The sequence below is a fragment of the Pimephales promelas genome, chromosome 7 (genome assembly GCF_988280905.1).
Source record: "Pimephales promelas chromosome 7, fPimPro1.hap1.1, whole genome shotgun sequence".
Taxonomy (NCBI): domain Eukaryota; kingdom Metazoa; phylum Chordata; class Actinopteri; order Cypriniformes; family Leuciscidae; genus Pimephales; species Pimephales promelas.
This window is the reverse complement of record NC_142775.1, coordinates 36,868,063-36,891,390: the sequence shown is the minus strand read 5'-3', so window position 1 is coordinate 36,891,390 and position 23,328 is coordinate 36,868,063. Positions and strand designations below refer to the sequence as shown.

Here is a 23,328-nt window from a genome sequence, read left to right as displayed (position 1 = left end):
CTTGTACAGCTACAGTTTTCATTGCTTTTAAGTTTTTAATTTTTGATATTGTTTATAAATATATTTTAACATACATTTAAAATTGTAAAAAAATGGGTTTTTTTCATTTCATTTGACTTTATGAATATAAGAATTCTAACAACGAGATCAAATATAAACAAAAGATTTTTATCAGCATCAAATGAAAAACCTTTTATATACAAAGAGTTGCACTCGTGAATGGTAGAAAGTAGAACAACATGGAAAATGGCTGAATTCTTCAGGGAAAAAAAAGTCAATCGCCAATTGGCTTTATGCCCAGCTGCACTCCTGAACTTCAGCCAGCTCCTTGTTTCCTGTCTGCCATTATTGGACTAATTGATTAATTCAGGTGTGCCTGACCTCAGTAGTCATGGCAACAATAATCAGACACACCTGAATTAATCAAGTTTGCCCAATAATGGCAGACAGGAAACAAAAAGCTGGCTGAAGTTCAGGAAGTAGTGCAGCTGGGCATAAAGCCAATTGGGAAAGTCAGACCCTCAATGTCTAAAACTATCCATCCTAAACAGTACGTGAGATTAAAATAAGTGCGTCCCACAGCATAGTTAAAAAGAGTAGGCTATGCCAGAAGTCGGATGGTCTAGTTTTTCCGGTGGATTTTCGAAGTGTGGAATACTTATATAAAGCAAACTTATATAAAGGCTAATACTACCCACAACTCATTGCGGTCATGCAAAACATGACGGATGTGCACGACCGATGGTGAGAGGTTCGGAAAAACGTACTAATTTATTAAAGATTCGTTTGCCAATTAACTTTTAAATGCATCATTATGCATTAATATGAGGACACAGTCTCCCGCGACTGCAGTTCAACTTGGTACAAGTTAGGTTCTGCATTTCTCTCTGATAAGGTAGGCTAATGAAATGTTAGAAGAAAGCCTTTTGATTCTGAAAACGATTTCAAATTTATATAGAAAAGTGATTTTCAACCAGGGCCTAAGCAAACATCCAAATGAGCCTCAAGATGATTTAAAATGATTTTTTAAAAAGACAAGAGACTCTTATTTTAATTCACCCTCCTCAACAACTGTTTGTTTCCTATGAAGAAACGGTTAAGAACTTGTGCAAATTTTGAAAACAAAATTCGGGCGAGGAGGGCTTCGAATTTGTAGACAATCGAAGTCAAAAAGGTTGAGAACCAATGATCTAGTAAACTTTGCCAATCGTTATGTGTGCTACATAAAATCCTTACACTGTAAAACAATATTGTTGGTTTAACTTAAAAAAGTAAGTAACCTGGTTGCCTTAAAATTTTAAGTTCATTAAACTGGAAAAAGTGAGTTAATACAATGAAGGAGAATTATTGAATCATCAAAAACTCAAAATTATATGTTATCTGAACTAAATAAATTATTTAAGTTGATTTGACAAAAGAAAAAAATGTTGTGATTACTACACTGTAAAAAAATATTGTTGGTTTAACTTAAAAAAGTAAGTAACCTGGGTTGCCTTAAAATTTTAAGTTGATTGAACTGGAAAAAGTGAGTTAATACAATGAAGGAGATTATGTTAATCATCTCAAAATAATAGAAACTCAGAATAATAAGTTATCTCAACTAAACAAATTATTATAAAGTTGATTTGACAAAAGAAAATATGTTGTGATAACAAATCTTGAAAATATTTTTTACAGTGTACTAAAACATGTTGACCTCAGCCTCTAGGCTTGGGTTCTGTCTGTCAATCAGTGCACATCTTGTTTGCTCTCTGTTGTGCTCAAAAATCGACAAGAGACAAATACACAAGGATTATAGGTTACAAACCAATTCAAGACACTGATTATGTGACTCCAAGATGTAACTGTAAAAAAAATCATGATCAATAAGTTATGACAACATTTCTACTCTGCTTTAACATATCAAAATAAGTTTATAAGAGAAAAAATAATTTTCAACCATTTTTAATAAGCTATACAAGATTCGGAAGTTGAAATGACGTAAACATCCAAGTTGATTGATTGTACTTTTTTACAGCGTAGAAGTTTTGACTTCTGCATTAAAAACTGAAAAATATTTTTAAAAAATGTGTTTATTAAATAAAAAAAAAACTAAACTGTACCTAACAAAACCATATCTAAAAGTAACTACAAATAAAGTCATGTTTGAACCATATATGTTTTGATGACATATCATGGCACAAAACTTAAAAAACAGCCACTTTTGACATTATCTCAAAATAAACCCCTAATTAAGTATGTCCTGATCACTGTTTCTGAGTTTATGGTGCAACATGATCGGGCTGACTGTATTAAAGGGACACGGGAGAGTTCATAGCATTTTTATTTTTAAAACTTACAAATGAGCATAAAAAAACAAACACATCCATTTTAAGTACTGGAGAGGTTTTGTTATTATTGCACTCTTTTAAGGCTAATAAACCATCGCACCACCATATACACTTCATGAGAACAATAATATAATATAGTACCCGTCCAGAATGCCCTGAATTAAATGAAGAATTATGTACAATAAATGGAGAAAATGACATAACATTATGCATAATGAAAAGAAGTATAATGCATTTTGAGCAAGTGCATTTTGGACTATAATCTCATAAATAAAAAGCATCTTGCTTACTGACCACATAGGCTGTACAGAAGAGCTGCCTTGTGCAAAACATGAAAGCTTTTGTATGTTGTGCAGTAAGCAATGTCTCTCCAAACCCGCATGGCCTAGCATTATGCAATAGCAAGTATTTGCTGGCAAGTCAAGTCAAAAGAGTTCATCAGCATTAAGTCTTTATGATATTATGCTTTCTCAGGTGGCTCAGGTCCATCCTTCAATGTAAGTCAATGGGTTTCTTCACTTGCGTTATCATCCAGTTTAGCTCTTTCGCTTCCATCGTCCCAAAAGTCAAATTTAAAAGCCTGAAATAAGGTCTGTGCTGAACACAAGCTCAAGATATTTTCACGTTTCAATCTTTGACACAAAATACATCAGTAAAAGTCAACTTGTAACTTTTTTTAAAGGTTTTACTTGTCTTGATAATGGCGGTTGCTAACAAGAAGCTAGATGGGACTAATTTATTGACCTAATGTAGCCCCGCCCCTTTTCAGCGTTGCGCTCGTTTTGGACTTTCCACTTCCGGTCTGTATTTCCACAGCGATCTTGCATAGAATGAACTGCTCGTAAAAAAAATCCCGTTCGACATTTGTTAAGACATCTGCTTTACAATGCTTATGATAGACATTACAATGATAACTTTTGTTAACTCTACATAATAAGTAAATCCACTTCACCAGCTGATTACTCCTCAAGAGCAATGCCATAGAATTATACAGAACCGGAAGTTCAAAGACAATATTCTAAAGATGACGGCGCCCACGTTTCTCTGGTGCATAAGGTCTATAACGATTGTCGGGGACATTAGAGGGTCACCTTTAATGAAAGAAATTTCACCCCAAAATTTTGTCATTATCATGTTGTTCCAAACCCATAAAACTTTTGTTCATCATTCGTTCATCAACCCATAAGACTTTATCTTTAGATTTATCTTCAGATGAATTTAGGCTTTTATTCACATATGAACATTCATCAACTCACACATCAGTTATGGTAAACAGAAGCTCAAGCATGTTCGCTTGACGTGCAAGAACCAATGTTACGCATCACGTTTACACTTCAGCGAGTACGTGTTACTCAGGTTCGGTTGAGCTTTAGTTTATGTTCACTGATCAATGATTATATGTGAATAAAAATGGTCTAAATTAAATCTGTTCATCATATAAAGCGATCTAGTCTGCTTAAGCGTAACATTAAAGAGTTGTCGGAAGCTGAATGGCGGTGGCGTTTAGGTCATGTGACCATGGTGTAGTTCATTTATAGCCAAACTTTAGCTTTTCACTTCTGCTGATTGTATTTGTGTTTCAGAATTTGTGAAGATTATCATGATGAACAAAGGATGTATGATGAATCATAAACAGGCCAAAGGAAAAAAATCCTTCTATTCTAACCCAATCATGGATTTTTCTGTTTTTGACCAATAGATGGAGCCAAAACATCATGGTAATTAGCCTCTAGAATCTCCAATCCTGCAATCCTGCAGAGTTTAGTTTCAACACAACTACATGGAAGTGTCTAGTAGTCCTAAAGACCTTGATTATCTGGTTCAGATGTTTTGAATTAGAGCTAAAGCTACACTTTGATGGAAAGTAGCTCTTCAGGAACATAAGGACACCCCTACTCTAACACACTGTTGAATTTCAAGCAAACATGGAAAGGTGCACTAAGTGTCTTTGATGTCCATTGCTTGGCATTAGCTCACAAGAAGCTGGAAGTGACTTCTGAGGTCAGAGAGGAGGACCTACTAGATCTAGAGACGGACATCCGAGCCAGAAGTCCATTTCTATGGAGCAACTGCAGAAACCTTCTTCTGAACTTCTCTCCCACAAAGGCGTACAGCACTGGGTTCACGCAGCAATGCAGAAGCCCAAAGTTTTGAGTTGCGAACATGGCGATGTCCACCGATGTCCGTGCGAAACAGCTGAAGTGAACCACTTTGGTCCTCATGAGGGTGTCAACCATCATGGAAACATGGAAGGGGGTCCAGCACAGAAGAAAAACCACCACCACGGCTACGATCACCTTCATGGCCCTGTGCTTCTGGAAACCGCGTGTACGCAAGAGCCGCGCCACTGTCACGCTGTAGCAGACCAACATGACCACCAGAGGGATAAGGAAACCCAACAGATGCCTGATGATACGCGTGGCCACTCGCCACTCGTCGGCGTGGTCCGTCTCGAAGCGTTCTGCACAAATAGTCTTATTTGATGTTTTATGATAAAATGCCTCATTGTAGAATGATGGCAAGGACAGCACAAAGCCCAAAACCCACACCAATCCACAGGTGACCCCACTGCACAGTTTCCTCTGAGCCTTCCTGGACTCCGTAGCCCGTACGATGACCAAGTAGCGGTCCACGCTGATGCACACCAAAAACAAGATGCTGGTGTAGAAGTTCACTTCCTTCACCAGACTAACTAACTTGCAAAAAAAATCACCAAACTCCCAACCTTGGATCACGGAAACCGCCGAAAAGGGCAGAATAAGAGCCAGTAACGTGTCGGCTAGCATCAGATTGAATAGGTATACATCTGAAGAAGAAAGCAAGTTTCTATTAGTGCCGATGATCCAGCCTACGATCAGATTCCCAGGAATAGCCATCAGAAAGATGAGAATGTAGAAGACACAGAATGTAATGTTGATGGCATCACCCATATTGATGGAGGAGCAGAGCAGCGTTTTCTCATCCACAACAAATGTATAATTCGGGTATTCTGTATTGTTGATGAACTCTTCATTGTAGAATTCACTGAAGTCCTCGATAGTCCCCATAAGATAAGAGGTGTTCGGATCTGTAGAGAGGAACAAGTAGAAGAGCAATGTATTATTAATAACAAAAAATAAATAAATAAAATAATCTCTCTGTTTAGAGTTGAGATTGTACAGTATCAAAAAAAAAAATTATGAGGAGAATTTAAAAGAAAAATTATTTTTAATGAAATTTACAATAACATTTTTTTTATTCAAAGACAAGAACAAGTGATCAAACTAAATAAACAACAAACAAAAAAACATTAATAAATATTCTAAAATGAGATTATGAGATTTTCTGCAATGTGACATGCTATCTTAACTATTTTACTGTTATTATTAAAACTATTACTATTTTAATAGTGATGTTATACTATTGGATGCTGTTTATATAGCCTAGTTCATATTAAGTGAATGTCGACATGGAAATATTTGTACTAGTAAAATACATTTTTCACATAAATTTGGCTTAAATTTCTTAAAATCTGTTTTTCAATAAACATCAAAGCTTTAAAAGCTTTGACTTCTAAACATTGACTTCTAAATTAATGATACGATTTTTTATATGGGACTTACCAGTCATTATAACTTCTTTTTTGAGAATCTCCGGTATAAAATGTTAAACTTGTTTGCTTGAAAGTTCCTTTATACTCTTTGAAGGGATGTTGATATATCCTGTTTGCCTAAGTCCTAAAAGTTGCCTAAAGTGAACCATCTCAACTAAGATCCTCCAATTCTTCTCAAAAACGTATTCACGGTATTCATGACATATCTGGAATATAGTCTTTCTCTTACAAGCAGATCTCACAGTTATGTTTCCAATATATGAATGGGATGCAAAAGATTAGAATGTTTGGTGATGTTGTTTTTATGTGGCTACAAAAAAGCAGAAGATAAGAGATGTTTGCTGAGGGAAATTTGATGCATTTGAATGGTCACAAGATCCTCACTCGTGTTCAATCTGACATAAACATGATCAAAACACCAAAAGTGAAACTAAGAATCATGTGGACTAAAATCATAATATTTATGATACAAAGTCATGAGACCATATGATACAAATTCTGAAGCCCAGTTTTAAATCATTATTTTGGATCTAAATATATTAATAGGAACAGTAATGGGGTTATTTCTACCTATACATGAAAGTTTTAAAAATGTTACATTTAAATAACAGTCATAAAATATATTATGTGATGCATGTCCATTGCATTGCATAGCAAAAAATAAAATAAAAAAATAAAAAAATTAACGGATGAAAATGAATAGGAGATCAAACACTAATAATTTCATTATTACATTTTGTGTGACTGTAAAAAGACAAGAGTATAACATTTTAGAATAAATGGAACTTTGGAACACTCGATTGAGATCAGGCAAGCCAAATCTCTTGGAATCTTTAAATCTCAGCTTAAAACTCATTTTTTTAGATTAGCTTTTAATTGATTTATTGTCTTATATGCTCGTTGTTTTTTTAATGTTTTTTTTTTTTACTGTGTATGGTCTCTTTTGTGTGTCGTATCTTTGCTATTTTAATTGTTTTTGTACAGCGCTTTGAGATGTACATTTAAATGCGCTATAGAAAATAAAGGTTATTATTATTATTATTAAATGAATTAAATGAATCAATAGAATGTTATTTGATACAATGACAAGGATTCAGCTGATCAAAGAACACCATAAACATAATTAGGAAAAACCTCAAATACGTAATATGGAAGTGATTGTTCAACATCGGAGGAAAGATGCGTCACATGTGAAGAGATGTGAGGCCACAAATCATCACTTACCAACGTTTATCCAGGAACTTGAGCAACTCTGTCCCACTGCGTTTGTCCTAAAGATGCTGTAAACAAGTGACAAGCTCACATGAGAAGAGACCAATTTCATTTTCATTTTCACAGCTATTTTTAAAAGCAGAAAAAGTAACCATAAACCTTTTTTTGGTTTTGATTGAATATTGATGTGGTGTGTAAACAAACACACAGAGCAATCATTTTATTGTAAATTATACAATATTTGTTTGTTACATTTTGAGGTGTAAGAGGCTACCCAGACAGCAAGATAGTGTCGGGCCAGATCCGGTACATGTGGAGTCAAGGCGCACCAGATGTGGGCCGGATCTGGGCCAACACTATGTGGCTGTCTGGGTAGCTCTATTAAGTAAACCCCACTCCCCTGGCCTCAGGAGGCACATATTGTATTAGAAGCTGTGGTCTTTAGCGTCCTTGTTATTCTGTCCATATCCCATGGTGACACCTCAGAAAAGAGTAGATCCGGAGGGGTTACAGGTGCCGTGACCCGGATGGGAGTGAGGTATATTTAAATTCATTGAAATTCTGCATCCTACCATTTATTTCCATCAAGAGGTGCATCAATGTTCGCCACAGATCTTGTATTGTCAATGCAAGAGTCCAGCACTTTGTAAAGTCTCCTCAGCACATGCCTTTCAATGAGTTTAACGTCTGGACTCATTCATTTAAGATGCCAATTCATGTGTGAAATTATTCTTCATGCTCTTCCCAACCATTCTTTCACAATTTGAACCTGATAAATCTATTGTTATCCTGGATTATGGCCATGATGCGTCACATGCTTGATTAAGAAATGAAAAGCTACACACTCCATCAATTAGGGTTAGAATAACTATTGCCAAACATATAACATGATAGATAATCACCACAGCATGATCCAATTGTCACAATTATGTTCAGTTTAGTTTGAGTTTTCATGGACCTTCTGTTTGTATTGGTTTGTCACAGGTGTTTATTTGTTCAGATTCCCGCCACTAATCTGTCTCCTTGGTTACCGTCATTATGAGTTCATGTGTATCAGGTTTGTATTGTCCCTACTTCGTTTCCATTCAGTACTCAAGTTTCCCCTTCACCATCACTCAGTGTCCGGTCACCGTTATGTTGAGCTTATGCCTGTCATGCGTATACTCTTGGATTACCTGTTATTAAACTACATTTTTCTGTCTTTGTCTTCCTTCCAACACACACACATGACACCAATTATAGACTCTTAAGCATTTTCCTATATAAGACTCTTTATGTGGGTAGGATGCATGTTTAAACATATTCCCCTAAACTTGAATATTGTAATGTTATAATTGTAAATTACTTAATGCAAAGTTATTCTAAAATAAGTGCTAGAATTCTGTTTAGATTTACCTCATTGTCAGCAAGGTGATCAGTACAATGAGATATGAGCTTAAAATAGATGACTTTGTGAAATGTAAAGCAGCGTGAACCTAGTCCGGCTCTTTTTGACAAAGACCCTTTTCTGCTATGTTCAGGACAGGAAGAAACACCTCTCTCTGTGAAATATAAGGCAAGGAATGCAAGATGAGATGTAAAGTGGTTGTTGTACATCGGAATGTTATATAAGTTCAGAATTCATATTAAAATATAAGCACAAGATAACCCATATATGGGCAGAAAATCTCAAATGAGGTCTTTTTATTATCTCAGCCATCAAAATATTGTGTGCTATCAAACGTCAGAGATTGAAATGAACTCAAACCTTTTTTCATGCATTTCTTCATAGAATTTTATGTTGAAAGATCAAGTTTCTTTGTAAACTGTAATAACCTGTAAATAGAGAGACATTCCATGCCAACTTCATTCCACGAAAGTAAAAACATTTTATAGACAGAGAATGGAAAAAGAGTGTCCTTCTCAGATTACAGTGTGTTAACGGCACATGATGAATGGTTTCATCAAAGAGCCTCAGAAGCTGAATGCATGTTTAAAGATCTCTGCAGTGTCACCAATGAATGTCAACAGGATTTTAATGGGAATATATAGAAAAATATCATAATTCTTAGAGTAGCTAATAGTTCACCCAACTATTTTCTCATTGTTTAGGCCTACTTATCCTCATTATTCCAAACCCGCATGCTGGTATTTTTCCATAAAACACGGAAAGGAAACTTTGAAGAATAGTTATCTTCTGTAACACTCATTTGAAATACAGGTTCCAAAAGGTTTTCGATGCCATAGAATAACCTTTTTTTTTGGTTCCGCAAAGAACCTTTCAATAAATAAATCTTAAAAGATTTGTTTTCTTAATGTGAAGAACAGTCTTATAATCTGAAGAACCTTTTTCCACTTTAAAGAACCTTTTGTGCAGTCACAGTGGAAAGATTCTACAGTTGTTAAAATTCCTTCATGAACCATGGATGGCAAGAACCTTTATTTAATAGTGAATGACATAAAATACACACTGACACAAACTATATTGCTACTGCCTTAACTAGATGAAATTATCTAAATAGCAAACTCACTCAAATTTCAGGCAGGACAAATTTAGTCTTACAATAACAAAACAACCTTAGCCTACTAGATAATCACATTACTTTCCTAAATTTTCCACATGAGGTACAAAAGATTGAATTTTAGACACACATTGTTGCAAAAGACATATTTTTATTTTTTTTCAGTTTTCTTGGATGCAATTTCAATTTTATTAACTGGACAGTAGCCTTTCACACTCAAATCTCGGAAATAACAGAGAATGCCCCCAAACAGCGTGATTCCAATAAACTAATAAATGTAAATGTTATAATATAAAATTAATATCTTAAGTATTTCAGAAAGAACGAATAAAGAGTGGAAATATTGAACTTCAGGATGTGATTAGCACAAACGAACAGGCAGTGACGCGGGCAGCCCGCGGGTCTTTCGAGTCAATGCGGAAGCGGCCAGAAGTCTTGGAGCAGGAAAACCAAAACGATTGTAGAACAGCAATATTTGCTCTTATATTTTTAAGTTCACATTACCATTAAACAGTCACTTAAATCATCATGATTTTGTTGGAAATCAACAATCGGATCATAGAGGAGACTCTCACCCTCAAATTCGACAGCGCGAGCAATGGGTAAGAGGAAGATCTTCCTGTCTGAGTCAGAACTCGCATCAAACATCGCTCATCTGATGCATGCATGCGTTGACAAGAGACATATTTTCTTATGCACGGATAAAATAACATAACGCATGCATTCGTGTTCGATTGATTGAGTTCTTTGAGGTAATTTGTTGATTGTCCATGTTCGAGGAATGAATTGTCCTGTATGGGGTGTGTCCAGCTGTTCAGGTCACATAGAAAACAATTAATGTTATTTATGTGTGAGTGATAACTGGATCAGTGTGTCAGGTAATTGCTAAAACAAATCTCATGAGTGATTCTGATCTTTTTATAACGTTGCATGTTTCTGACCGGATTTCTATAAATATTTAGTCCCAGTACTGAAGACTGGAGACACTTCCTGTTCTGTTCATAGCGTCTTGTGTAAATCAGTCGAATACATGTCACTGCAAGAGGAACATCTTTCAGACCCGTCCATGCAGGATGAAGTAGCAGATTCCTCGGGAACTTCTCTGCCCTTCATTCTTCTCAAATACGTGTGACTTTGCGCGTGCTTGCGCTCGGGTTGGAACGGCCACGCGCCTGCTGTGACTCATTGTCAAATCATATATAAAAAAAGTTCTGATTTGTTTCCGTTTTGTGTTTATTTAAGAAAAAAAAGCTATTTTATTTAAAATAAAAGTAAATGAAATGACACGCCACGTTATTGCTTTTATTGGAATAGTTCACCAAAACATTAGAATTGTCATTGTTTACGTTATAGGATACTTTTAAGGTACAGTTCACCCAAAAATGAAAATTCTGTCATAATTTACTCACTCTCAAGTTATTCCAAACCTGTATTCATTTCTTTCTTTCTGAGCACAAAAAATAATTTTTGAAGAGTGTTGGAAACTTAACAGTTGATGGACTCCATTGATTTCCATAGTTTTATATTTTGGAAGTCAACGGGCTCTATCAAGTTTTTGGTTAACCATATTTTTCTTTTGTGTTCAACAGAAGAAAGAAATTCATACAGGTTTGTAACTACTTGAGAGCAAATAAATAATGACAGAATTTTTCATTTTTGAGTGAACTAATCTGATTGGTCAGTCACAACATTCAGGTAAACTATTTTTGAATAATGGCCGCTGTTCATGACCGTGCCATATAAATAACATGTATTAGCGTTGTAAAAACTAATACAATTATTTAAACAATGAATATTTAAATGTATTTATTTGTTTATTTATTTGGCAAGTTGGTGTGAAGTAAGTGGAAAAATGTGTCATTATTGCATAATAATGTATGACTGTCCATTATCCCTTACTTTTTCTCACGTTTTCTAATTGTTATTTTAGTTTCTTTGTGTTTGATGTGGTACTATCAATTGAATGAACTTCTTTTAAATATTAAATCATTGATTAATCCTTAATGAGGCGATTGTCTCCTTATTGTTGTCCTGTATTTAAAGTGACAGTACCTTGATTTTCCTATCTTAGTGCCCACACGGCCTATAGATTGATAGATTTTCATTCATTTCCAGATAGCAGACTCACAAAATACTTTTTTTCTTTCTTTCAGGAACAAGCCTGAAGCAGTAGAAGTTACATTTGCAGGTAAGGTTGAAATATGAATGACTTCAGCAGTGGAAGTCTGTGTTTCTATTGTCCTCCAAACTGTGTTAGAATGCATGTATTTTACTTAAGCTTTCTTTTGTGCTTGAACATCCACTGTAAAGGATGTAACAATAACAGTAATGTTTTATTATTGATAAAATATATACTGTGTCAGTGATAAAAACAAAATGAATGATTGGCATGGGACCCTTTTATATTTTTGCTACAGACTTCGATGGTGTGCTTTACCACATCTCCAACCCCAATGGAGACAAAACTAAACTAATGGTCAGCATCTCTCTCAAGTTCTACAAGGAGCTTCAGGAGCACGGCGCCGATGAGGTACGAGCAGAAAATCACCAAACTTGTCAAGAACAGGGTTAGGGTCAGCCTAAAAATCGGTTTTATCTTTATGCAAAAACAAATACAGTACCGTTCAAAACAGTTTGGGGTCATTATGCTCACCAAGGCTGTATTTATTTGATCAAAAATTTAAACTGAAATATTCTGAAATGTTATGCAAAGCTTTCATTACATGATCCTTCTGAAATCATTCTAATGTGACGATTTGCCGCTCAAGAAACATTTTGTACTTAAAGGAGTAGTTCACTTTTAAACAAACTTTTGCTGATAATTTACTCACCTCCATGTCATCCAAGATGTCCATGTCTTTCTTTCTTCAGTCGAAAAGAAATTAAGGTTTTTGATGAAAACATTCCAGGATTTTTCTCCATATAATGGACTTCAATGGGGTCCAAACGGTTCAAGGTCCAAAAGACAGTTTCAGTGCAAACTGCAAACTGTTCAAAGGGCTTTAAACGATTCCAGACGACGAATAAGGGTCTTATCAAACGAAACGATCGCTCATTTAAAAAAAAAACAACAACTACAAAGTTTAAGTTTTATAAGCTCAAATGTTCACCTTGCTCTGTTCTGTGATGCGCGTTCGTGACTCTCCTCTTCGAACTCGTTTATCAAAATGAACAAATCTTTTTTTCGTGTCATTTGGTTCATTCAACGAACGAAATGAACATATTGACTCAAGAAAAGATTAGTTCATTTTGGACAAAAACCTGAATTTCTTTTCAACTGAAGAAAGAATGACATGGACATCTTGGTTGACATGGGGGTGAGTAAATTATCAGAAAAAGTTTTTTTTTTTTAAGTGAACTACTCCTTTAACAGTTGTGCTGATTAATAGTTTTTTTGGGCAAACCATGATGCTTTTCAGGATTCTTTGATGAATGGAAGGTTCAGAAGATCAGAATTAATTTGAAATTGAAATCTTTTGTAACATTCTAAATGTCTTTATTATCAATGTCGGTCAATTTAATGTGCCCTTTTTGAATAAATATAATTTTCTCAAAAAAAAAAAACTCCTAACTTTTGAATGGAAGTGTATTTTGATTTGATATTTTTGATCCTTTTGATTTTGAATGAAATATGACCTGGTTTATGAGTTTTACTTTTTTACAATGCAGTTTTTCACAAGAATGTCATCATAGCTCACTGAGAAAATGGACTAGTAGGTTGCAAGATTGCAACCTTTGTAGATATTGTAATTCTTGTCTGTTACGAAAGTATAATTCAGATTTTCTATGGACAATTATGCAATTGTGAGGTTGGAGAAAAGTAGTCTTCTTTCATACTGTACATATCCTATGATTTTACATGATTCAGTCCAGGGTGATCACATTTAATCACCATGTAAGGTTTTAAATGGCTTGTGGTTTCACTATGAAACAGGAAGTGCCTGTGACTCACTTTGAATGGAGGAAGTGACATGTTGTAAAAAAAGAAACATTGGTTCCTTGTCCTTCTAAGCTAGTGTTAAGATGATTTTCTGTTTTGAATTTTCAACTTATTCATTATTTTCTGGCATATTTCAAGATCATTGCAGTTGCATCTTCATTGTTTTGATTGTGCATTGAGAAAATTGATTCATTGTTTTTAGGGAAGGATTGTCATGAATCTTTTAGGCTTCATGGAGTTGAGGTTGATGGGAAGCCTTTTCCATGCCAATGCAAATAAATATCCAAAGTATGTTCCAGCTCCATTCAGGACTGCCAATGTAAATCAAACGAATTACCAATGCAAAATAGAGGAACCAGTAGAAGTGGCCCTCAGCTTCCTGTCTGCTCATGCTGTCCACACTGATACAATCTCTGAGACAAAAAAAGAATTCAAATGAGTTTTTTTCTTCTTCTTCTTCTTCTTTTGTATTTGTTGAAAATGTCTTGTCTATATACTGACAGACAGGCTAAAACAGAAGACAAAATACAGGGAAAGCTTGTTAAAAATGCCAGGAATGAAACAAGCCAGTGCCTGTCGTTTTATACGTGGTTAGTTAGTTGACGTGAAATAGTTTTTTGGATATTGATGTGCCCTGAAATGTGATATTCTATACTTTATTTAAAAATGCATTGTATTCATTCCTTTATAATTGTTACACATGCAGACATTTTAGGACCTGATGTTTGTATTTTTTAAATGAGCTAGTTAACCCTCTGGAGCTGTTCAACGACAGATCTAAAATAAAATAACAGATTATTTCAATGAAAACTATTGTACTATATTTTAGCTTTATAATGTTCTTTATTTAATATTTTTAGGGAATTGTTGGGTACTACAGTATTTTTAATCCAGTATATTCACTTTTTGAGCATGGACCTTAAAATGAAATGACCAACTTAAACAGTCATAAATCAGAGCAAAGACTTAAGTTTGATCTCTTTTTGATTTAAAGATGACACTCTTAGTGACACTCTTAGCATTTAAAGCGTAAAAAAGTTAACTTGGAAAAAAAGTATAAAATGTTACATTTATTGTTATGAAAAATGCAAAAAAAAAAAATAATAATATTTTAAATGTTTTATTTGAAATATGTATCTTCCAAAACACGTTTTACTCTAAAACTGTGAGAAAATCAAAGCTATAAATGTAAACAAGCTCTATTCCAAATTTATGGTTGATCTCTCATAAAATTAGCTTTCAGAAATAATTTGTTTTGGTGCAGTACCAAACATTTCCACTAGATGAAATTCATCTTCCCGATAATTTCCACAAAACAATACAATACGACAATACAACCTTTTCTTGAATCATATCTGTGTTTTTTTGTTTACACAGCAGCATGTACTAAAACCTTTACCAAGTTTCGTACCATTCTGATGAAGTAAAAAAAAAACACAAAAAAAAAAACGTAACATTTTTCGGTCAAAAATTACACCAAAGGGTTCAGCCAAAAAGTGGGAAATAGTAACCAGCTGTAGGGCCTAAGATGTAAACTTTCACTTGTACATTCACACAAAATTGAATCAAAAATCATGATGTTCACTTTTAAAAAAAAGTATATTGCATTAACTTTGTTGCTCTTTTTTAAATCGACATTGACATGAGATTTTAATTTAGTTTGTATTTGTTTTGTTTCAGTTGCTGAAGCGCGTTTATGGAAATTTCCTCGTGGCACCAGAAGATGGTAAGCCAAACGGCTGCTGTTTTCACTTTTAGTTATTATTGTACGAATTTTGGTTTGACGGTTTGTTGCTGTTCCTCTCTGAAGGGTACAATATTTCACTGCTCTTTGACCTGGAGGCACTTCCGCCCAACAAAGAGGAGGTGATCCACCAGGCGGGCATTCTCAAGAGAAACTGCTTCGCTTCTGTCTTCGAGAAGTACTTTAATTTCCAGGAGGAGGGTCGTGAGGGAGAGAAGAGAGCTGTTGTCCATTACAGGGATGACGAGTCTATGTAAGATACTTGATCTTTCTTCATTAGGCCTGCAACTTACAAATTATTGATAATCAACAAATCGAGTCTTCATTTGTCTGATTAATTGGATAATAGAGCAAATGTAGTTCTTTTTCATTTAATTGACAAAAAATACTATAATTTTTGCAATTTTTCGGCTGTAAGGGAAATGTAGAATGCGTTTCATGCAGAACAATCAAAAAAAAAAATATATATAGACTATTTAAATGCATTGTTTTCACATTATAATTTTCTCCACAGCTTGAAAGCAGCATAAATAACCAAATGATGAATCATAACTAGATTTTTACATTTTCTGAAGAACTTGAGTGGCGCAAATCTTTTAACCATATTAATTATTTCATATACACAACATAAACATATAGGTATATATATATGACAGCCCTTGTACACAGTTTGTAATCCAGCTCAAATCTCTCTTGTTTGTGTTTTCCAGGTATATTGAGGCTAAGAAAGACAGAGTAACTGTTGTGTTCAGCACAGTGTTCAAGGATGACGACGATGTCATCATCGGGAAAGTGTTCATGCAGGTTCGCTCATTTTGTCCCATTTCTATGGAATAGGAATAGCTCTCAGGTTCAATCTCGACCGTTTCTGTATTTACTCACCATACAATCATTTCTGTATGCTTACAATGTTGAAACACATGCCCTCTGGGTGTTTTGCAATTCAGGCATTTTGTGTCATGTTTCCCATTTAAACCACTGTATGTCATCAGCCAACGCTGTCATTCCTGTATTATCTGCAGAATGAAATGCTGTCATTTATTCTGTCATCAAAGAGCTCATAGATAGAGCAGAATGCATGTTTCAACATTTGAAATAATTGCATAGCACTGTAAGAGTACAGTCACCCCTAAAAGCATTTGGACAAATAAGCCATAATCCAAAATATTTGCTTTTTATAAAAAATATCAAGGCAAGTGGCATTTAGAAAGCAATCAGCAAGCACTCATTTCAATCATATATATATATATATATATATATATATATATATATACAATTTTATTATATTTGCTGATGTTTATAAATGATGAGATTTAGATTCAGATGTGATTCATAGACTGTGTTTAATACAAATAATTTCTTAGTGAACCAGCTGATTTTTTTCATTTATTTATAAACAAGTCAAAAGCAAGTGAAGTCTTAATATTTTATGCATTATCTTTTATTATTATTATTTTTTTACAATTTAACTGGAAAAGCAAGACTAATACCAAGAATATGATTTTCTTATACACTGCTGTTTAAATGCTGAAGTTTTTAAAATTATCTTATGCTTACCAAGGCTTTTTATTTGATTTACTTTTAATTTTTATCAAAAATACAGTAAACTAATTCTTAAAATAATTATTTTCTGTTTTGTATATCGTATAATTTAATTTATTTTTGCTGGAAAGTACAATAGTGGCCAAAAGTGATTTACGGACTTAGGAAAACTGACATCTTCACCATTTATTTAAATATTTTAAAAAAAATATGTATTAAAGATTTTGTAAGCATATTGCATAGTCAGTTGTTCTACTTGTGATATCTCAATGAAATTGTGCAGACATAATTTCTGGCCAGGCTGTCATACAAAGAACTTATTAAAACATGCAAAAACAAGAGATAACCAACAACGTATTAATAGCTGATTGTTATGTATTATGTATGGTTTTTATCTGAGCTTTTAGTTTTTCCATTCATTTGTTTTGCATAGTATTAGTGAAATAAAACCTGTAGCTGTAGTGTGCCTTTTTTGCCAAATAGTTTTGTCAGATAAGTGCCTTAAACAAGTTTAGTGCTGTGTTCTTCCCTTATATTTCTAAAATATCAAATATTTTCCTCATAATTTGAATTTTTATTCGAACTTGCAGGGTCATAAAAACAAATATCCCCATTCAGGCATTGCTTTTGGCAACTACTGTAAATGGATAATAAATAATGTTTGGGATAATCCAGTGAATTAAATGCATTACAAATGAAAGGCACTTCTAATGTAGTTTGACTGTTTTCACAAAATCACCTGCACGTAATGATGTCATCAGTGCCAACCCCCACCAGGACAGCTTCTGTGTTTGTAGACCGATGACTGTTTCTCTCTGTTCAGGAGTTTAAGGAGGGCAGGAGGGCCAGTCACACGGCTCCGCAGGTGCTGTTCAGTCACAGAGAGCCTCCTCTGGAGCTGAAGGACACTGACGCCACTGTGGGAGACAACATCGGCTACATCACTTTTGGTTTGTACCACGAGGTCACATACACATAAACAGGAATTTAGTGTCGAGAATGGTTATTTTTACTCACAAATGGCACTAAGGAAATGTTCATTTTGGACCCTGGTTAAAACAGTATTATCAACCACATCTGCTAAAGTTAATTATAGATATAGATATAAAGTTAATTATAGACTCTTGTCTGGTTTACTTTATGACTTGTACGTTAATACGTGGCCAGAACAAAGCACTTCCGCTTACCTGTGGCAGGTGCACTGTGTATTTGCATTCGTTTCAAGAGGGCAAACGCCCAGCTTCTCTTCACGGCGGTTACACAAACCTCTTAATGAATAAAAAAAGCACCACACCCTTTTATCAAAGCCAACAACGTTTACCAGCGCTACTCTACTTCAGTTTTTCACGCCACCAAGTATTTGGAGACATGCAATGTTTACCAAGTCCTTATTTAGTTCGTTTTTTGTTTGTTCATTTTACGCTGGTTGCTGAGTATAAAAATACTGTACTTTTAGTGTTAACCCATGCAAACCTCATATTACAGATTATTGTATTCTGTTAAAATTGCTTTGTTACTCAGATTGACCTTATACCTTTAGGATTACACATCTGTTTTCAAGTGTCATTGATTTAAATGACTTCTTAAGTATTTAATTAGTTTTTCTCCTTTTTTTCAGTTGAAATGTCTAACAATTCTTTAAACGGGATCAATTTAAGAAGTGTCCAATAGTGTCCAATACGAGTATAATTTGTCTTACTGCACTGGCAGGTTTTTCTTTAATTTTAAGTATAAACAAGTTAAGGTCAGTGCAATAAGGCAAAATACTCTCGTAATAAAGACACAACATATGAAACCGAGCCTGAATATCTTATGCTGTGTTGCAGAAGTAAATTTATCTTGTAAAGATATTGATACTAAGACAAAAAAGCAGGTTTTTTTGCAGTAATACAAAAATAAAATACTTGTATATTTTTAGAAATATTAAATATGTATTCTTTTATATTGGTAACACTTTATTTTAAGGTGACGCAGTTACACGTAACTAACCCTAACCGTAACTCTATAGTAAGTACATGTAGTTCATTAATAGTACTCAGTACTTATTTGAGTAAGTACAATGTAACTACTAGAGCCCGACCGATAAAGGATTTTGAAGGGCAAAAGCGATACAAATATTTTTGGGTTTTAAAATCCGATATTCCGATATATCGGCCGATTTTTTTTATTTTATTTATTTTAATTTATTTATTTTAATTAATTAATTTATTTATTTTTTATAAATATTGTTGGATTTCACACACGTGTAAAAGAAAAGCTAACTTTTCTGCACAAGATATGTTTGATACTTTTTCTCTATGTCTAAATGTCCACTCTTCGCAAGTATAACTGTAACTAGAGATATGCTAGTTATAAATACAGTAATAATTACTTAATTTCGGCAAAAAAAGTTAATTGTGGTTTCCAAGCTCATTAATGTTAACGTTAGCGGTCTTCCACTGATGATAGTGGCATTAGCTAGCTTTGTGGTTAGCTAGTCTATGATGAGCCATAATTAAATTTAGCAATAGATAACATCATACTGCAAATTGTAAAACATACATTTTCAATATAACAGGCCAAGGAGAGATGATCGAAGCGTGTTTTGTCCGTTTTTATTTTATTTTTTAAATATTCATTTATCGGCCATTATAACTGCCGATACCGATATTTTGGAAAATGCCTAATATCGGCCAATAATATCGGTCTGGCTCTAGTAACTACCTCACCCTAAAATAAAGTCTAACCTTTTTTTTGCAGTATTTTTATTCATAGTATGCATATGTTACCCAAATATAACATTCACATTGAATGTCATATTCTAGTTTAAATATAAATTCTAAAATTACCATTTCCAACCAGTGCTGTTCCCCCGACACACCAACGCCAATACCAGAGACAACACCATCAACCTCATCCACACCTTTCGGGACTATCTGCACTACCACATAAAGTGCTCCAAGGTGAGACCCTCCTCAGAAACGCCGCAGTCGACCCAACAACGCCCTGTTTACTCCTGGTATTAAGATCAGATCACAAGCAGACGAGGGAGACACATTCCCATTTACACCTGGTGTCTTAGGCCCCGTCCACACTACTGCGTTTCCGTTTAAAAACGGAGACATTTTGCTACGTTTGCACCTCCCGTCCAGACTAAAACGGGAAAAACGAAGACCTAAAACGGATTAAAAAGTTTAGAAACGCTGCACTGCAGCTCCGTTTTGCGTTTTGAATCTCCGGAGGACGTTTTTAGTGTAGACGGGACAAAATGAATGACTTTAGACACGATGACGCAGAGGCTCACACTCAGCTCTATGATTGGGTGTCATCAGTAATGACGTGTCCTTCCCGGATTCATCAGCCACTGTTTACACCGCATTTCCAGTGTTGGTGAATGGTAACGTGATCCACGTTTTCAGTAGTTTTAATGTGGATGGAGATCAATTCTAATACGCAGATAAAACGCTGGAGTAGACGGAGATCGTATTCGTTTTAATTTTCCGTTTTTTAACCGAAAACGCAGTAGTGTGGACGGGGTCTCTTTTGTCCACTTTCAACCACTTCTGCCCTGATTTTTTTCGAGGGGAGGGTTGATGGGCGAGTAAATATATGGGTTTTTGGACAAAATGGACGAAATAATCTTGCCTAATTTACATATGAGCAATTTACATATTTACATTGTGCTTGGTACGTTTTTCATCTTCAAAGCAAAGTTGGGGCTTCAGTCGACACAGTTTAAATCCCGTCTCATAAAGGTCAGTAGACAGAACAACCACAAAAGACTGTCTACTCTCCGACTCATTCAACATGTGCGTTTACACATACAAAAGCAATCCAGTCGAATGCGTTTTCACTACCTCTCAGGTCGTTTCAAATGTTTTAGACCCCGTTTACACCTGTATTTAGTGTCGTCCACTTGTGATCCGATCGACCGCAATGTATCTTAATACCAGTTTTTGAGTTTATGAGTGTTTGAGAAATGCCCTTGAGTTTGTAAAAAGCTTTGTAATGGTTTTAGTTTGCGTACTTGCCATTCAACCATTCGGCCCTTTGTTTGGTCAGATGAAACGAATATGCTGGGGGCTTTTGTCTGAAAAATGCTATGAAGTTAATGAATAATCGGTGTGTTTTCTCCTGTGTTAGGCCTACATCCACACTCGTATGAGGGCCAAGACTTCTGAGTTTCTCAAGGTACTCAACCGAGCTCGCCCAGACGCTGAGAAGAAAGAGATGAAAACTATTTCGTAAGTGCTGTTTTCACAATTATTAGCACATCACATAAAACCACACAAAAAGCCTCTTTCTCAGGGGCTTTTTATTCCATTTGTGCTGATGTTGGTGCTTATCTCTGGGTTTTATTTAACACCAGAGGCACATACTTGCAAAAGATTAATTTGTGATAGTGATAGTGTGTGTGTTTAACTTTAGGTGTTGCTCCATTCGCTGGCTCTTAGAGGTGGATCTTATCAGAGCTGATTAGCGTGTACTTTTTAAACACACTGGTGGTTGTTTGAGCTTGTTTAAACTGAATCTTGGCCAAATGTTGCAAATTCTTTTTCTCTGAAATCAAAAGTCATTAGTTTGCTTCTATGACTTTGGTAGGACAGAACAAAAAAAAATTGATTTTTATCAATAACGTAAAAACCTTTCAAAACAGACTGACCATGAACTCTGATGATATTGGCTTTTCATCAGTGTGATTTTAACAAAAAAATAAAAATCAGAAAAATAATAAAAAAATAATAATAAAAAGATCCACCAATAGAGTGCAAAAGTTGGATCTGGAAGTAAAAACTCCCTTCATTTTCCGTAAGGAAATTGATTTTGTACAATAACTTATAATCCAGAGCCCTATTGTGAGCTACAAGGTTGTTGATCCATGTTATTATCACAAGCCCACATTATTTCAGCCTATTTTTATAACAATCATGATTAACAGTGGGATTCCTAGTGAAAAACTACATTACCCATGATGCTAACCTCAAATTATAGAAAAAAATAGAAAAGAGAATAGAAAATAGCTAAATGCTTGATCTGAGTCGATCTCCCTACGCACTCAAAATACTGAAATGTTTGTGTATATGCATATTTTGCAATTAACTTAAAATATATAGTTTTTATACATTTAATCAACACTTTAAAATGAGTTGTAGTATATTCCTCCGTCATTTTTAATCTGATTATGCTTCATGAGTTTGTAGTTTTTTCCCTCAGTAAAATCAATTTTTATTGCATATGCATTTGTAGGAATTTTCCTATCAGATGCAATATTTATGGGAGGAGAGTATTTAAATGAATCATGCAAGGTGATTTATTTAGTCAATTTATTCGTATTTGACGCTGATTTGCGCTGCTCTTGGTATGTTGCGTTGGTCATTATGGGAATGATCTGGTTGCGTCTGTGTTCTTTAATTTGTTGTTTATTTCGTCAGTAGATCACGGTCAGAACTTTCCACTCCCATCGGTGCTTTTATGGGATTGCACACTCACGCTAATTTGACTTGGACATTATGATTTGCCTCAGGCTAGAGGATATCCATATTTTATTACATTTATTCCACTGTTTTGACCTAACCCTCACAATGATCTGTCCAGGGGCAAGACCTTCTCTCGTTAAGGACACGACGTGCAATCACGAGACCAGCATCCGTGGACTCCACTAAACACCTCTGGCCAGTCATGTCGATCCTCCACGTGGAGTTTGCACCTCAACAGGGAGACAAATAAATTCCTCGCTTTGCATTTATAGGATAAATGTTATTTGTATGTTGTTGGATAAACAGATTTTTTGATACACTCTTATGTTTCACTGTGTAGCTCTGTTGACTGACAGTGTTTTATTGACATAGTCATGCAGTATTTTGCTTTTCCTCTTTCCTTCGTTTCGCCAAATGCATCAATATTGGACATCATGAAATGGTCAAGAATAAATCAGTCTTCTATACAAGAGATTATTTGCCTGTTCATTTAAATCTTTTCATTTTGCCTGAAATCATTTAAAAGTTTTTTTTTTCAAATGTTTTTGAGTCTTTAAGCTTAAAAATACAGTAAAAACATCAATATTGTTAAATATTATTACATTTAAAAACATTTTCTATATGAATGAATGTATTTCAAAATGTAATTTGGTGTGGCAGCGACATTACTCTAGTTTGTCTTCAGTGTCACATGATCCTTCAGAAATCATTCTAATATGCTGATTTGATGCTCAAGAAACATTTATTATTTGTATCGATGTTGAAAACAATTGTGCTGCTTCGTATTTTTGTGGAAAAAAGTGATTTTATTTTTCCAGGAGATCAAAATAACCCAAATAGAGATCTTGGTAAAACACTTTAAATATAGATAATTGTAACCAAAGTTAAAATGCATTTTAATATTTTCAGATCTGAAATTGGTTGTTATGTGTTTTAATGCATTTCCATGCAATAAATAGACAAGTATTATAACTGGTTAGAAGTATTAATGCATTACAAAGCATAATTAAT

The 23,328-nt window shown here is 34.6% G+C and overlaps 2 protein-coding genes and 1 long non-coding RNA gene across 3 annotated transcripts; 1 reads left to right on the top strand and 2 right to left on the bottom strand.

Annotated features, from left to right (window-relative positions):
* Positions 1-2,887: 2,887 nt before the first annotated feature.
* On the bottom strand, positions 2,888-6,266 carry cxcr1 (C-X-C motif chemokine receptor 1). The gene is made up of 2 exons (XM_039683611.2): positions 5,933-6,266; positions 2,888-5,397 (listed from the first exon to the last, which is right to left on the bottom strand). Exons 1-2 carry the CDS (start codon positions 5,937-5,939, stop codon positions 4,304-4,306), a joined length of 1,101 nt encoding a protein of 366 aa, XP_039539545.2. The 5' UTR covers positions 5,940-6,266; the 3' UTR covers positions 2,888-4,303.
* A 3,755-nt stretch (positions 6,267-10,021) lies between these two features.
* On the top strand, positions 10,022-22,789 carry arpc2 (actin related protein 2/3 complex, subunit 2). Its single transcript, XM_039683293.2, has 10 exons — positions 10,022-10,237; positions 11,789-11,823; positions 12,053-12,165; positions 15,256-15,301; positions 15,386-15,572; positions 16,030-16,123; positions 17,685-17,811; positions 19,703-19,803; positions 20,984-21,084; positions 22,436-22,789. Exons 1-10 carry the CDS (start codon positions 10,164-10,166, stop codon positions 22,455-22,457), a joined length of 900 nt encoding a protein of 299 aa, XP_039539227.1. The 5' UTR covers positions 10,022-10,163; the 3' UTR covers positions 22,458-22,789.
* On the bottom strand, positions 15,413-17,686 carry LOC148978398 (uncharacterized). Its single transcript, XR_016169346.1, has 2 exons — positions 17,601-17,686; positions 15,413-16,335 (listed from the first exon to the last, which is right to left on the bottom strand). It is a non-coding gene; the product is annotated as an uncharacterized LOC148978398 (long non-coding RNA).
* Positions 22,790-23,328: the final 539 nt, after the last annotated feature.